The sequence below is a fragment of the Rhineura floridana genome, chromosome 2 (genome assembly GCF_030035675.1).
Source record: "Rhineura floridana isolate rRhiFlo1 chromosome 2, rRhiFlo1.hap2, whole genome shotgun sequence".
NCBI classification, from domain to species: Eukaryota; Metazoa; Chordata; class Lepidosauria; order Squamata; family Rhineuridae; genus Rhineura; species Rhineura floridana.
In genome coordinates, this window is record NC_084481.1 from 159,633,409 (window position 1) to 159,646,032 (window position 12,624).

The 12,624-nt window shown below is 41.4% G+C and overlaps 1 protein-coding gene and 1 long non-coding RNA gene across 17 annotated transcripts in view; one reads left to right on the forward strand and one right to left on the reverse strand.

Annotated features, from left to right (window-relative positions):
- LOC133377286 (uncharacterized) overlaps window positions 1–6,236 on the reverse strand; it is a 155,707-nt gene extending 149,471 nt beyond the window's left edge. Inside the window, exon 1 of the long non-coding RNA XR_009760685.1 lies at window positions 6,149–6,236. This is a non-coding gene — a long non-coding RNA (uncharacterized LOC133377286). The remainder of the gene's footprint in view (window positions 1–6,148) is intronic.
- The window catches only part of GPHN (gephyrin), a 476,088-nt gene that overhangs the window by 328,976 nt on the left and 134,488 nt on the right, over window positions 1–12,624 (forward strand). For all 16 annotated transcript variants that reach the window (XM_061611035.1, XM_061611028.1, XM_061611032.1 and 13 more), the window contains one exon: window positions 6,650–6,784. In XM_061611035.1, the coding sequence (XP_061467019.1) occupies window positions 6,650–6,784 (135 nt within the window). The remainder of the gene's footprint in view (window positions 1–6,649; window positions 6,785–12,624) is intronic.

Sequence of the window (12,624 nt, forward strand, 5' to 3'; positions counted from 1 at the left end):
TGCAGTTGTCTGTTGTTATTCTACGTTCGTGGGCATTCGGGCTTGGACTCTGGAGTTGGTTGCACCAGACTCAGGGCATATCGCTTCATTCTTTTCCACGCTGCGCAACAAGACAACGTATTGGCCAAATCACATTTAAATTGTCAGGGAGGCGCTCACTCCCCACAACTACAGAAGGAAGCTGCCCTGCTGTTCCAGTGGGCGGAAACACACATGGATTCAATCCTTGCGGAATACCTCAAGGGGGAGGACAACTGCCAAGCAGATTGGCTCAGCAGACAGAAGGTGCATCAGGAAGAATGGAAGCTTCACCCATTGGCTTTTCAGGAAATAGCGAGACGCTTCAGCAGAGTCGAGGTGAACCTATTTGCCACACACCTCAACCTCCAGGTGAAAAGATTTTTCTCCGGATACATGACACCAGAGGTGGAAGGCATAGATGTTCTGATGTCCCAGTGGCCCCAAGGACAACCCTATGCCTTCCCACCTCTTCCAATCATTCCCAGAGTACTCCAAAAGATCCGAGCCGAAAGGGCAAGAGTTCTACTGATAGCTCCTTGGTGGCCAAGGAGACCCTGGTTCCCGGAATTCATCAATCTGTTGACCGATCCTCCGTGGCAAATTCCCCTCAGAGAAGACCTATTGTCGCAGGGACAACTTCTTCACCCAGACCCAGGATGGCTGGCGCTTCATGTCTAGAGATTGAGAGGTGACGCCTCTTAAAATGAGGCATTCCAGCTCAAGTGGTGGAAACTACTATTGCCTCAAGACGCTGTTCCACAATTAGAATATATGAGACTACGTGGAAGGCCTTCTCGATGTGGGTTTAATTCCAAGGAAAGCAGGTATAAACGACATTCTCTGCTTCCTACAGGATGGCTTATCCTTGGGTCTTAGGCCAAACACTCTCAGACGCCAGGCTTCAGCCCTTTCAGTGGTTCTGTCTACATCTCTGGAGAAACCGCTGGGATCTCATCCGTTACTCAAGCGTTTTCTACATGGGGCAACAGCATCGGCACCTCCTATGATCCATCATTATCCAACTTGGGATCTACACAAGGTGTTAACAGCCCTACAAAAGCCCCTTTTTGAACCTCTAAGTCAAATTTCCTTATGTCTCCTATCCTTTAAGGTCTTGCTCCTTGTGGCCATTACTTCAGCCCAGAGAGTGTCTGAGTTGAATGTTCTGCCTGTTGACAAGAATTGCTGTGTGTTTCATAAGGATAGAGTAGTCCTACATACAGTCCCTTCTTTTCATCCTAAAGTACTGTCTACCTTCCACTGTCAGCAAGAGCTGGTACTTCCTTCTTTTTGTCCCAATCCCATTCACCCCACAGAGAAAGCATGGCATTCACTGGATGTGCAAAGAGCCCTGAAAGTGTATATCTCTAAAACAAAACATCTCCGTCAGACAGATAGTTTATTTGTCTCCTTCCACCCAACGTCTTTAGTGAAGAAAGTGTCTTCGTCCACACTTGCTGGGTGGATCAAGGCATGTATCACAATGGCCTATGCCTCTCTAAAGTTAGCCCAGCCAGCCAGGATAGTGGCCCACTCAACGAGGGCAGCAGCCACATCAGCAGCATTCTCACGCCACGCATCTATCACAGAAATTTATAGTGCAGCTACATGGGCCGCACCTAATTCGTTTATTAAACACTATAAGATTAACACATATGCATCAGCAAAGGCAGCTTTTGGGAAGAGAGTGCTACAGCACGTTCTCCCAGATCACTAGTGTAATCAGCCCAGCGATGTTCCCACCCTACATGGGTCAGCTTTGGTATGTCCCACCTGAGATCAGCTTTTCCATGCACAGGAGAAAAGACATTGGTCTTACCATAAAATGGTTTTCTCTGTGCATGTCAAAAGTTGATCTCAGGGCCACTCCCTAGGAGATCTGGGCTGCCATCAGTGTCTTTTTCATCTTCAGCCTACAGCAGAGAGTGTATGAGTGCTGTTGTCTCCTGTTTCGTGTTGATGGTTCCTATTATTTCTCTTTGTTCTTTCCTCCTGTTGGTTGGCTTTTTATCAAAAACTGAAATACGGAGCTGTGCAGACCAGGAAGTCCTTGTAAAAAAAAACTCTTTAGCACTCTTCTGCCTTCAACCTCTAGGTGGAGCTAGCTACCCACCTGAGATCAGCTTTTGACATGCACAGAGAAAACTGTTTTATGGTAAGACCAAATGTCTTTTCTTTTGGTATTAACATAAGAATTAGATATTCCTGACTAAACATTACCTGAACTGGGTCTCTTAGACACAAAGGTGCTTTTAGGATATGAATATTACTGGGTTGAGTCCAGACTTGCCTACAGCAGAACTCCACTTACTGGATGCTTCTAGAGGCAGAGGGTATTTTTAATTACACCTCCTGTCCACTGTGCCCCTTAAAAATCTTTTCCACAGAATGAAAGGGACCCTCTAGTACAGCATAGAAAGTGGCACTGGAGCCTGTAGGAGGATGGGGGAAATTGCAAAAATCATCTTCCACCCTTTCCACTGTGTATCAGGGTAGCCAAAGTAATGCTCAGATGTTTTGATGGACTACAACTCCTATCAGCCCCAGCCAGCATGGACAATGTTCAGGGATGGTGGGAGTTGTAGTCGAACAACATCCAGAGGACCCCATATTGGCTACCCCTGGTTTATGTGTTAAATAACTATTATATATTCTATACATTAAATATTATATATTCCTTAGTTAATGTGCATTTCAGTAACTGTGTTATCGAAGTAAAGCCATATTACTTTACATCATATGAATATCTGGCAATTTAATGTGCAGTTTAACAGACTATGCAGCACTCTTTTATGTGTACAGTTGTTATAAGCAATTCATAATTAATAAACTTTATATAGTGAAGACTCAAAAAATAGATGAGCAAGCTCTCCCTTTTTTTCCCCCAACATTAAGGGGGGGGGGAGAAGAGAGAAACCAAAAATTTCTTTTCGGCGCCAGGTTAAAACTTCCCTCTTTTTCCAGGCATTTTAGCATTTTAGTATGTGTTGAAAAACTGTCCTGATTCTTCTGGAGAATTTTTATAATTTTAAAGTTTTAAAAGTTTTAAATTTGTTTACATGTAGCTTATTGTATTTTTGATGTTTGATTGTTGTGCACCGCCCAGAGAGCTTCGGCTATGGGGCGGTATAGAAATTTAATAAATAAATAAATAAATAATGGAGGCAACTTTTTGCAGCTGATGGATTTACACAGAGCAAGTCTATGGAAGTAAATGGGACTTGGGAAAGGGACATGTTGAGGTCCAGAGCCAGGGAAAGCAGCAGAAAAAGACACACAAAATTTTAAAATGGTAGTTAGCTCTCGTTCAGTCAGTCATAGGGTGTGTGGCTGGATTCGTGACTCAGTAACAGAGGCTGGTTTCTTTGGCAACCTAGTTTATTGCTCAATGGAGGGTGCCAACAGACGTTTTTGTTTTTGTTTTTTATTAAGTGCAAAATACCACAGGCTGTTACTTTCTGGAAGTTGCTGGCCAGAATTGAATTCACAGTTGCTATGGCAATAGTTGACTCGTGCTCCCTCCAAGTTTAAACAGGGTTTTTCTCATGCACACAAACCCCAAAATTAAAAGAGGACTTGCTCTTCAAGGTACTCTTCCCTCTATCTGAACCTCTGAACTCCACAGATAAATAAAACAAAGTATAATGCTGCTTCTCCCACATTTTATCAGAGTATAAATGCAGCCAGGAGAAGAAAGACTCCTCCCAATAGGAAAGAGCTGTTCCTCATTATTGTGCAGAAAACAAAAGCAAAGTAGAAGCAGCCCAGTTACCTAAGCCAAAGCACACCCATCTACCCAGCCTAGGCACCAGCACCCTAGCTCACTGGCTGCTGTGGCAGCCCCTGTTGCCCTACCAAGTCGGTGACTGGTTAATGAATTATATAAGAATCCATTGACCAGGCCTGTTAATCTTGCCTTTCCTTTCTCAATAGCTCTGCTTCCTGCCATTGTTGTTTCATGGGTGACTCACCATCCATACAGAGCTTCTTCTGTGTTCAAGTAGGAAGAGACTGCTGTGCCTCTGAGTTTTTGTACAGAGGGACTGCCTGCTGATTTCCACAAGGGCAAGCCTAAGACTGAGGGCACCCTGAGCACAATGGGACACTGACCCATTTGCTTAAATGGACCAGCCTTCCGTTCATATTTATATGTAATTTGAATCTGACAGAACAGATTTGGAGTTCATTTAGAGTCCCCAAAATTGTTTTAAGGTAGGGGCTAAGGGCAGTCAAGACATGATTAAATTTTCAAGCATATTTAATAGACAGATAAAATTATAAGCTGTTTTCAACATAGCCCTGAAATTAAATGAAGCATCATTTTTTTCCTTATAAATTATATATTTTATTTTACTTATTTTTATTTAGGTGATATATATACTATCCTTTGCACAAGCCATAGGGCTGTTTACAACAGAATCAAATAAGATAAAAAGAATATATCAAATCCATAAAATAACACAATCCTTTTTTTAAAAAACTCATAACAAATGACTAAATAGCAATTACTAATAGCAGCAGCTAATCCATTAGTCTAATCAAGTCTCCTCTCCAAACACCTGCCAAAAAAAGTATGTCTTAATCAACTACCTAAAACTATAAAAAGATGGGCCAGACACACTTCATAGGGAAGGAGTTCCACATATGATGAGCTGCCACTTGAAAAGGCTGTTCCTTGGGCCCTCACACCACATACTTCATTCTGTGTAGGACCACCACAAGGGTCTCATCTGCTGATCCTAAAGCATGGGCAAGTCATTGTGGAAGAAGGCATTCTTGCAGATGTTCAGGTCTGAGGTCGTTTAGAGCTTAAAGATAGGGGTAATATGCTCATGGCTGCTGCCCCTGCCAGCATTTTTTCAGCAGCATTTTGCATTAGCTGCAATTTCCAGACCATCTTCAAGGCCAACCCCATTGCAATAGTCCACCTTCGGGGTTACCAGAGCATAAGTAACCATGCCAGCATAAGCCTATCCATAAATGGCTGTAGTTGATGCAACAGCCAAAGTCAGGCATAGGTGCTCCTAGCCATCAAGACCTTCTGAACCTTATGTCAATTATGGGTTCAGGAGCACCCCAAACTACATACCTGCACCCTCAAGGGGAGCACAGCCCCAGTAAGAACAGATAATTCTTCCAGTTCTGGACAAAGGAACTGTCCACCCATAGCACTTACGTTTTGTCTGGATCTCTGATTCAGGACTTGAACTGTCTTTCTTGGTACTAATGGTATTAATGCTAAAATCAATTCATGCTGAAAAAAGTTGTAATTATCTATTGTATTTATAAAGTATTGATATGCACTTGCTGAAAATTTACAAAACAGAAGAAACACCAGATCAAATACAGGTTTCCTCAGAAGCCTCACTGAGTATAACCTAAAGAGGTGTGAGAACCAAGAAAAAGAAGCATACATCACACTATTTTTAGAGAAAGTAAAATAACATTAAGTACCTTTTGCAACATAGATCCCAATTTTTCAGAAAGCATAATACGAATTTTTACATTATTCCTCTTTGAAAGTTACCATTATTGGGGACAGGGATAGGAAGAAACCACATTCACAAACACTAGTGGTGTCACTCATCTTTTACAACACAAGTCACCCAGCCGCTGAGCTGTACCAGAGGCCAAAAACAAAAACCACCCCAGAAATATATCAGGCAATGTATATCAGGCAATATATCAGAGAAGGAGGCAGCATGTCAGTTTTTGTTTTATGATCCTTCCTGTTCTCCCTTGCCCTTGTAATGTTTGGTGTCTGAGGCATTTTATCACTCTGAGCTTTATTTTTTATTTGCTTTGCTTCTTCCTGGGGGGTGGGGAAACTTTGCTTGCCTCCAGTGTGCAGAAAGCACAACTTACCCAGCGCTTGCTGAGGCCAGCACAGCTATTTATTTCATTATTAACCAATATCCTACACTCTTGTCTGGAAGTAAAACCAACAGAACTCAGTGAGATTTACTTCTCAGTAAACTTACAAAGGACTGGACAGTTAGATTATAAGCCTGCTCTGTTATAAAAGGTGAATATAGGCTGTAAAAATTAAATTCAGAAGGGATCCCAACTATATTGAAAATAAATGATTCATAAATATTATTGAATGGTAGAAGAAGTAAATGCTTACTGTTCAGGCTGTCTCTCCACTCTCGAAGTTTAGCTTTCTACTTCTTCACCCATTAACTCTTCTTAGCTTGCCTCCTCACTCCGAGCTAAGTTCTGCTGTCAAGGTACAGCAAGGAAGTCTATTCCTTGTTGGTGCTGGGTCCTAGAGAACCTGCATACTTTCCCTTTCCTTTCGCATTCAGACTTGAATACAACAGTATTTTTTTGCCTGATTGTCTGGGGGCAGCCTCAGGGGCCCCCACTGGCCAATGCTGGGGTTGGGGCTGTAGTCCCCTCTGACCCCCCATCTCATGGGGCTGTAGTCCCATTTGATGACCTTCTCCTCCTCCTCCCAGGGTCTCTGAGAACATTGCTATGTGAATTAAAGAAAGATGGTAGAATTGTGAGGAAAAATGAAGAAAAAATATTCTAGGCTGTTTCGAATATAAAATATATGGATATTGAGCTATTTTATAGTGCAGTATGATTTGGAAAAATTAACTCAATTTGTTTTCATGTTTAGATTCCAGATTCCATCATCTCTCGTGGTGTTCAGGTGCTTCCACGAGACACAGCCTCACTTAGCACTACCCCTTCAGAATCTCCTCGTGCTCAGGCAACCTCTCGTCTCTCCACTGCTTCCTGCCCAACACCAAAAGTAAGTACTATGCCTGCCCAATACTGAGGTGGGATTGTGAGTTGTCTGATTGATAAATGCCTTCTGCTACGTGCATGGAAGATTATACTGTTGAGACTGATAAATGAATGAAAGATAGCATTGTTCACTTGCAATCCAAGCAACAGTGAGATACAAGAAAGAGGGCATGAAAGTTCTTATACTAAATTGCACTGTTCTATTGAACCACTGCCGTTAAGCCTGCATCTGTGCAAAAGTTTCTTGTACCTGAAAGTGCTTTTCTGTTCTCTGTTGTAATACCAATCATGCGAACCTGAATCCTTGTGATGCTTTATTTACCCAGGAAAGTGCAGATAGCCCTCCCCCTGAATGCAGTAGGGCCCCACTCATACGGCAGGTTACGTTCCAGGCCCCCGCCGAAAAGCAAAAACTGCCGGAAAGTGGGGCCCTACTGTATTCCAGGTGCCGGGCTCCAGCTGACAGCGATCAGCTGTAGCACATGAGCTCCCCGTGCTACAGGTGATTGTGCTCCAGATGATCAACTGTAGTGCGGGGAGCTCCAGCCGCCACGTTCCAGCTGACAGCTATCAGCTAGAGCACGCGAGCTCGTGCGCTGCAGCTGATTGCTGTCGGCTGGAGCTCCCTGCACTACAGCTGATCGCCCTGCTGGCACCGCTGTATTAGCGGAACACCGAAAAGCGGGGCCCTACTGTAATAGAACTAGGCTAATATGCTTTCTGTAAAAGCATTTATAACTTTTTGAGCTGTTACATTTCTCTGCCTCAGTATCTTATTAACATAGTTAAAACACTTTGAAGCCAAACAATTTTTCTTTAACTTGGATACTTGCTGCCTTCTCTTTGGAAACTCTAAATTAAATAGAAAGAAAGTTTTAATGCCAACCTTTGAAACTACTAGTCAGTATTTTAGGTATTATTTTACACTGATTTTACTTACGCAGGTGATCCAGTACATGTGGTATAGCATTCAACATACAATATATTTGCAACAAAGTTGGGCACATAGCAAGACCAGTTGCTTTTAGCAAGTGAATTCTTCATCTGTGTTCAACTGATATATATCATATCACAAAGCATTCTTTCTGACATGTTCAACATTGCCATGTTTAATAGAAGAAATTGTAAAAAATGCTTGTTCTTATCTAATTGATTGTGGTTCTCTGCTTCTTAAAATGATCATGTGCCTGGTAGTTAACTTTTCCCCTCCTATTTTTGTTTATTTTCTGCCAGCAAGTCATATTAACTTATACCCAGCCACTGAGTTGTCTTTGTTTAAATGTTTTGGCATTTAATATGGATTGCATGCCTTTACTATAACTGATCAGAGGAATTCATGGACAGCATAAAATAGGATTCATAAAGAAGCTTGTTGAAACTTTTAATTGTACTTGAATTTGTTTCTATCATTAACAGGTTTTTAAATAAATTGAGAACATGCTTCAAGATACTGTTATTGAAAGAAAGCTTGGAAGTTTATTAAACTTGAGTGAGCAAGATAATAAAAACTATAGGCTCAGTTGTTGGAAGTCTGTGCCTTAATTTCTCTGCATAGAAAAAAGTATTGATATGATAGGTGCCTTTCCTAGAAGCTGAGTTTAAGCAGAATTTTAATGTTTCAAATTCCTTTTGTCAATTGTTGCTATTCAGGGGAACTAAAACCAGAGAATCACTGAGGTTTTTAAGTGGAGAATGTTGGGTTTTCAGCCTTGAATTTTGTACATGCAGAACATGTAATACTGCTGAAGTAAGGGCCCACAATTTTTGATGCTCAGTTTGATGGTCCCAGTTTTCCTTTCCCTCCAATTTCCCAATGATCTTCAAATTGATATGACCGTAGTTGCTTACCAGCCACTTTTGGAAGTTCCTAAGCTTATATATATACAGCCAGATCTAGTCACATACTGTATACTGAGCCAACTGTAAGCCCTGAACCGCATGTACATGCACAAGCCAAATAGTAGTGCTGCGTCAGACAGCTTGGAGAACAAGTGGCTATCAAGTGTCTGCAGTGTCTTTTAACTCATTATACTGGGGAAAGGGAGAGGATACATTGAGGTTGCATGTAGCCTTTGATGCAAGAAGAACCACAGTTTAAGGCTTATTCATCAGGTTAAAGCAGTGAATACTTTCTAGAACATTTTCTGTCCTACTATATCTGCATAGTCTGTCTGTTAGGCCCTCTCTTTTAGCTAATAAAAGGTGTTTTAGTAGAAGATTCAAAAATCTAAGTCGAGATTATACATATATTTAAAAAAAAAATTAAAAAAACTTAATGAAAAAGTTCATTGCCAAATGTGGGGATTGTTCTGACAAGCTTGGAATATTTTTTTTATCCTTTCAAAAGCTCTAGTAGTTTATAATTATTACTGTTAAGTAAACTCTCAATACCCTGTTTCTATAGTTGAGGTAACTTATTTCCTGACATAGTTGAGTACTACCAAGTATACCAGTGCTGTACTAATGTAATGCTTGGTATTTATGGTAATAGAATGTAAGCCAAAAAAATAATGCAGCTGAGAATTCCATTAAGCAATAGTTGGATGTTTGAATATTCCTTCCTTTCTTCTAGCTCATGCTAAATTTGCACAGGATAGCTTTAGGATTATTTTAGGTGCCATTTTGTTCAGTGAAATTTTGATTGTGTCCTGATTACATGACAACAGAAAATAACATTTGAAAAGGCCGAAACTTCTTTTCCAGTTTCCAGGATTATTGGAAAAGTACATCATGACTTCCTTTCTAAAATCTATCCTCTTCTGGTTAATATATCCAGTTTATAATTTCCTACACTATACTTTTTTCAAAATCACATATTTTTGATCACCTATCACTTATTTGATATAGCATATTGGAGACACTCATAAAATTGCATGCTGAGTAAATGTCAAAGTTTAACCATTAAAACAAAACTCAGTCCTTTCTGATATCATAATCCTTTCTGGTATATTATCTCTTTGGTATCCCCCATGATTTAAAAGATTGAGAATTGATTGTCTTTTAAAAAAAGTGACTGTTTTTAAGGGAAATTCCTTGTTAACTTTTGATGGGTTAATTTAGTTTGTGAGGGTTGTTGTTTTGCTTATAGTAGTATAGATTACTAGTAGCTTAAGGGCCAGTTATGCAACAGGCTGATTTTCTTTTCTTTTCATTTGCACATTCTCTGTTGATTATCACTAAGTATAGAATCCCATGGGGAAATGTCAGTGTGAACTGGCTCTAAATGCCTATAACCAGAGTAGAAGCAGTAATTTTCACTATTGTGACAATTCTTTTTCCAGCAAGTTTTTCAGAGAAATCACTGCTAGCTATATCTGTGTACAACTCAGTTCATATTGTTGTGTCTCTCTTCAACTCCACATTCAAGGATTGATTGGGAAGGATTGTGTGGAGCAAAGAAAAACAGGTGACTTGCATGTGTAAACTGGCCACTTTGACTTGTTGGGTTGAAGCCATCTTTGAAATACATTTCTTCACAAACATAACAAAATGAAGTCTAAAGTAGAATTATAGCCAGTGACAGCAGCCAGAAAGAGAAAAGGTTTTCTAGGAAGCCTTGAAGGGTTAAAAGTTTCCAATAAAGTGTCTGATTTTCCATTCTGTCACACTAATTTTAAGTCAGTATAGCTGTACTTCACTGAATCTGAGGGGGAAAGGGAGAATAATGCTTATTTTGACTAAGCCTCTTTCCTTACTGTTAAATATTTGTGCTATGGCTTACTTATCTCACCAAAGGCTATATCTAATTCTTATTTCATAGAGCATGATGGAGAACTTAATTAAGATTAATGTTTTCTTACTGCTATCCTAATTTTAGATATACAATGGGGAGCTGCATTTGAAAATGATGATCAGTAACTAGGTCAAAGATTTCAATCTTTGTACAAAATAAATTCTTTGTTAATCACAAGTCTGTGACCTGTGCAAAACTGGACAGGTTAATCAAAAGCAATCTGCTAAAATAGGTACAGAGCCTTTGTGTTTTCTAATCCCATGTCTTGCTAACTAAACTATCTTGGCCAAGCCATTATACCTTTCTAATGATGTCACAGAACTATTATAGCACTCAAGATATTTGTTTGTGAAATGTAATAAATAGCAGATACTTGTGAAATACCCCAAGGGAACAGAGAATTCTTACTGAAAAGGAAAATACAGCAATTGGCAGAAGATGTTTGAAAAATTAGGTATTAGCATGTATTAAGGGATAATAAGCATAAATATAAAAAGTACAGATTGTCAGAAAAAGAGATTACCTTCTGCTGTAAGGAAAGAAAAAGGAAAAAAGAATAATAAAATAGAAAAATGCTTGGGTATAGTACAAATAATGGGAATGAAAAAGAGAGCCTAGGATAAAGCAGAAGTGGCTAACCTGTAGCCTCCAGATGTTGCTGGACTGCAGTGTCCATCATTCATGACTATTGACTAGGCAGGTGCTGATGAAAATTTGTCCTCCAATATCCAGAGGCCAAAGGTTAGCCATTCCTGGAATATGTGGTTTGGCTTAATGAGTCATCCAAACCTGGGTTTGAGCTATACCAAGAAGAAACTGTGGTTGAAATGCATGTTTTTTCTGGAACGAGACAAGCCATGAGCCTGCTAAGCCATGCCATGTAATGCAGCAATAGCAGGACTGAAGGAGCAGCAAAGTCACCACGATTACCTCTTCTGGAGCTTGCATATTTCCCCATAGGAGAGTTCAGAATCTGTCCTGCCAGCTGGGGTCTATTTCCCATCCCTGCTCCACGAGCTAGAGGGAACCCCAGCTGACGAAGCGTCAAGGCCCCAGCTGACAAAGCGTCAAGGCGAGTTAAGCAGCAGAGCGAAAAGAGGGTAAGTAGCTCCCATTTATTCCATTATTTAATTGAAGTAAAACAGCTCAGAGCAATAAGTAATAAGGGCAGCCCAAGGTCACCCTGAGCTAGGAGCCAAATCCTGAAAGAACCTATCTCTTAGGAGACAGATCCTAGGAGAAGGAAGCCTATAGAAAGCTAGTTGTCAACACCACCCTAGCAGGAAAGCTTCAGGGGACACTGTAAACAAGGCTAAATTGAGAGAGTCAGCTCAGTCCTTGCTAAAAAGGGCAGCTTTAGCCTTCCTGAAACACAACCACAAGCTCTGTTTCCCCAGGTTAAAGAAAGGTCAGGCTGTTCTAGGTGGGAAAACAACAAACAAAAAAGACTTGCCTGGAAGTCGCAGCCCCTTGCTTAGATTAAAAGCAGCCAAAAGCTTAAACAGCCCCGCCCCTCGCTCAGGAAGGAAGCCTGCCTTCCTGCCTTCAAAGGAAGGAAACCTGAGAGAATACTAAAGAGTTAAGCCCCAGCTGATAGTTGAGCCATCAGCCGCAAGTAACACATCATTGGCTGGCAGCAGTAGCTGGGAGGAACCAGCCACACATATAAAGTCAGAGCACCCTAGCGAGGGAGCCTGCTCCACGAGCTAGAGGGAGCCCCAGCTGACAAAGCGTCAAGGCCCCAGCTGACAAAGCGTCAAGGCCCCAGCTGACAAAGCGTCAAGGCCCCAGCTGACAAAGCGTCAAGGCCCCAGCTGACAAAGCGTCAAGGCCCCAGCTGACAAAGCGTCAAGGCCCCAGCTGACAAAGCGTCAAGGCCCCAGCTGACAAAGCGTCAAGGCCCCAGCTGACAAAGCGTCAAGGCCCCAGCTGACAAAGCGTCAAGGCCCCAGCTGACAAAGCGTCAAGGCCCCAGCTGACAAAGCGTCAAGGCCCCAGCTGACAAAGCGTCAAGGCCCCAGCTGACAAAGCGTCAAGGCCCCAGCTGACAAAGCGTCAAGGCCCCAGCTGACAAAGCGTCAAGGCCCCAGCTGACAAAGCGTCAAGGCCCC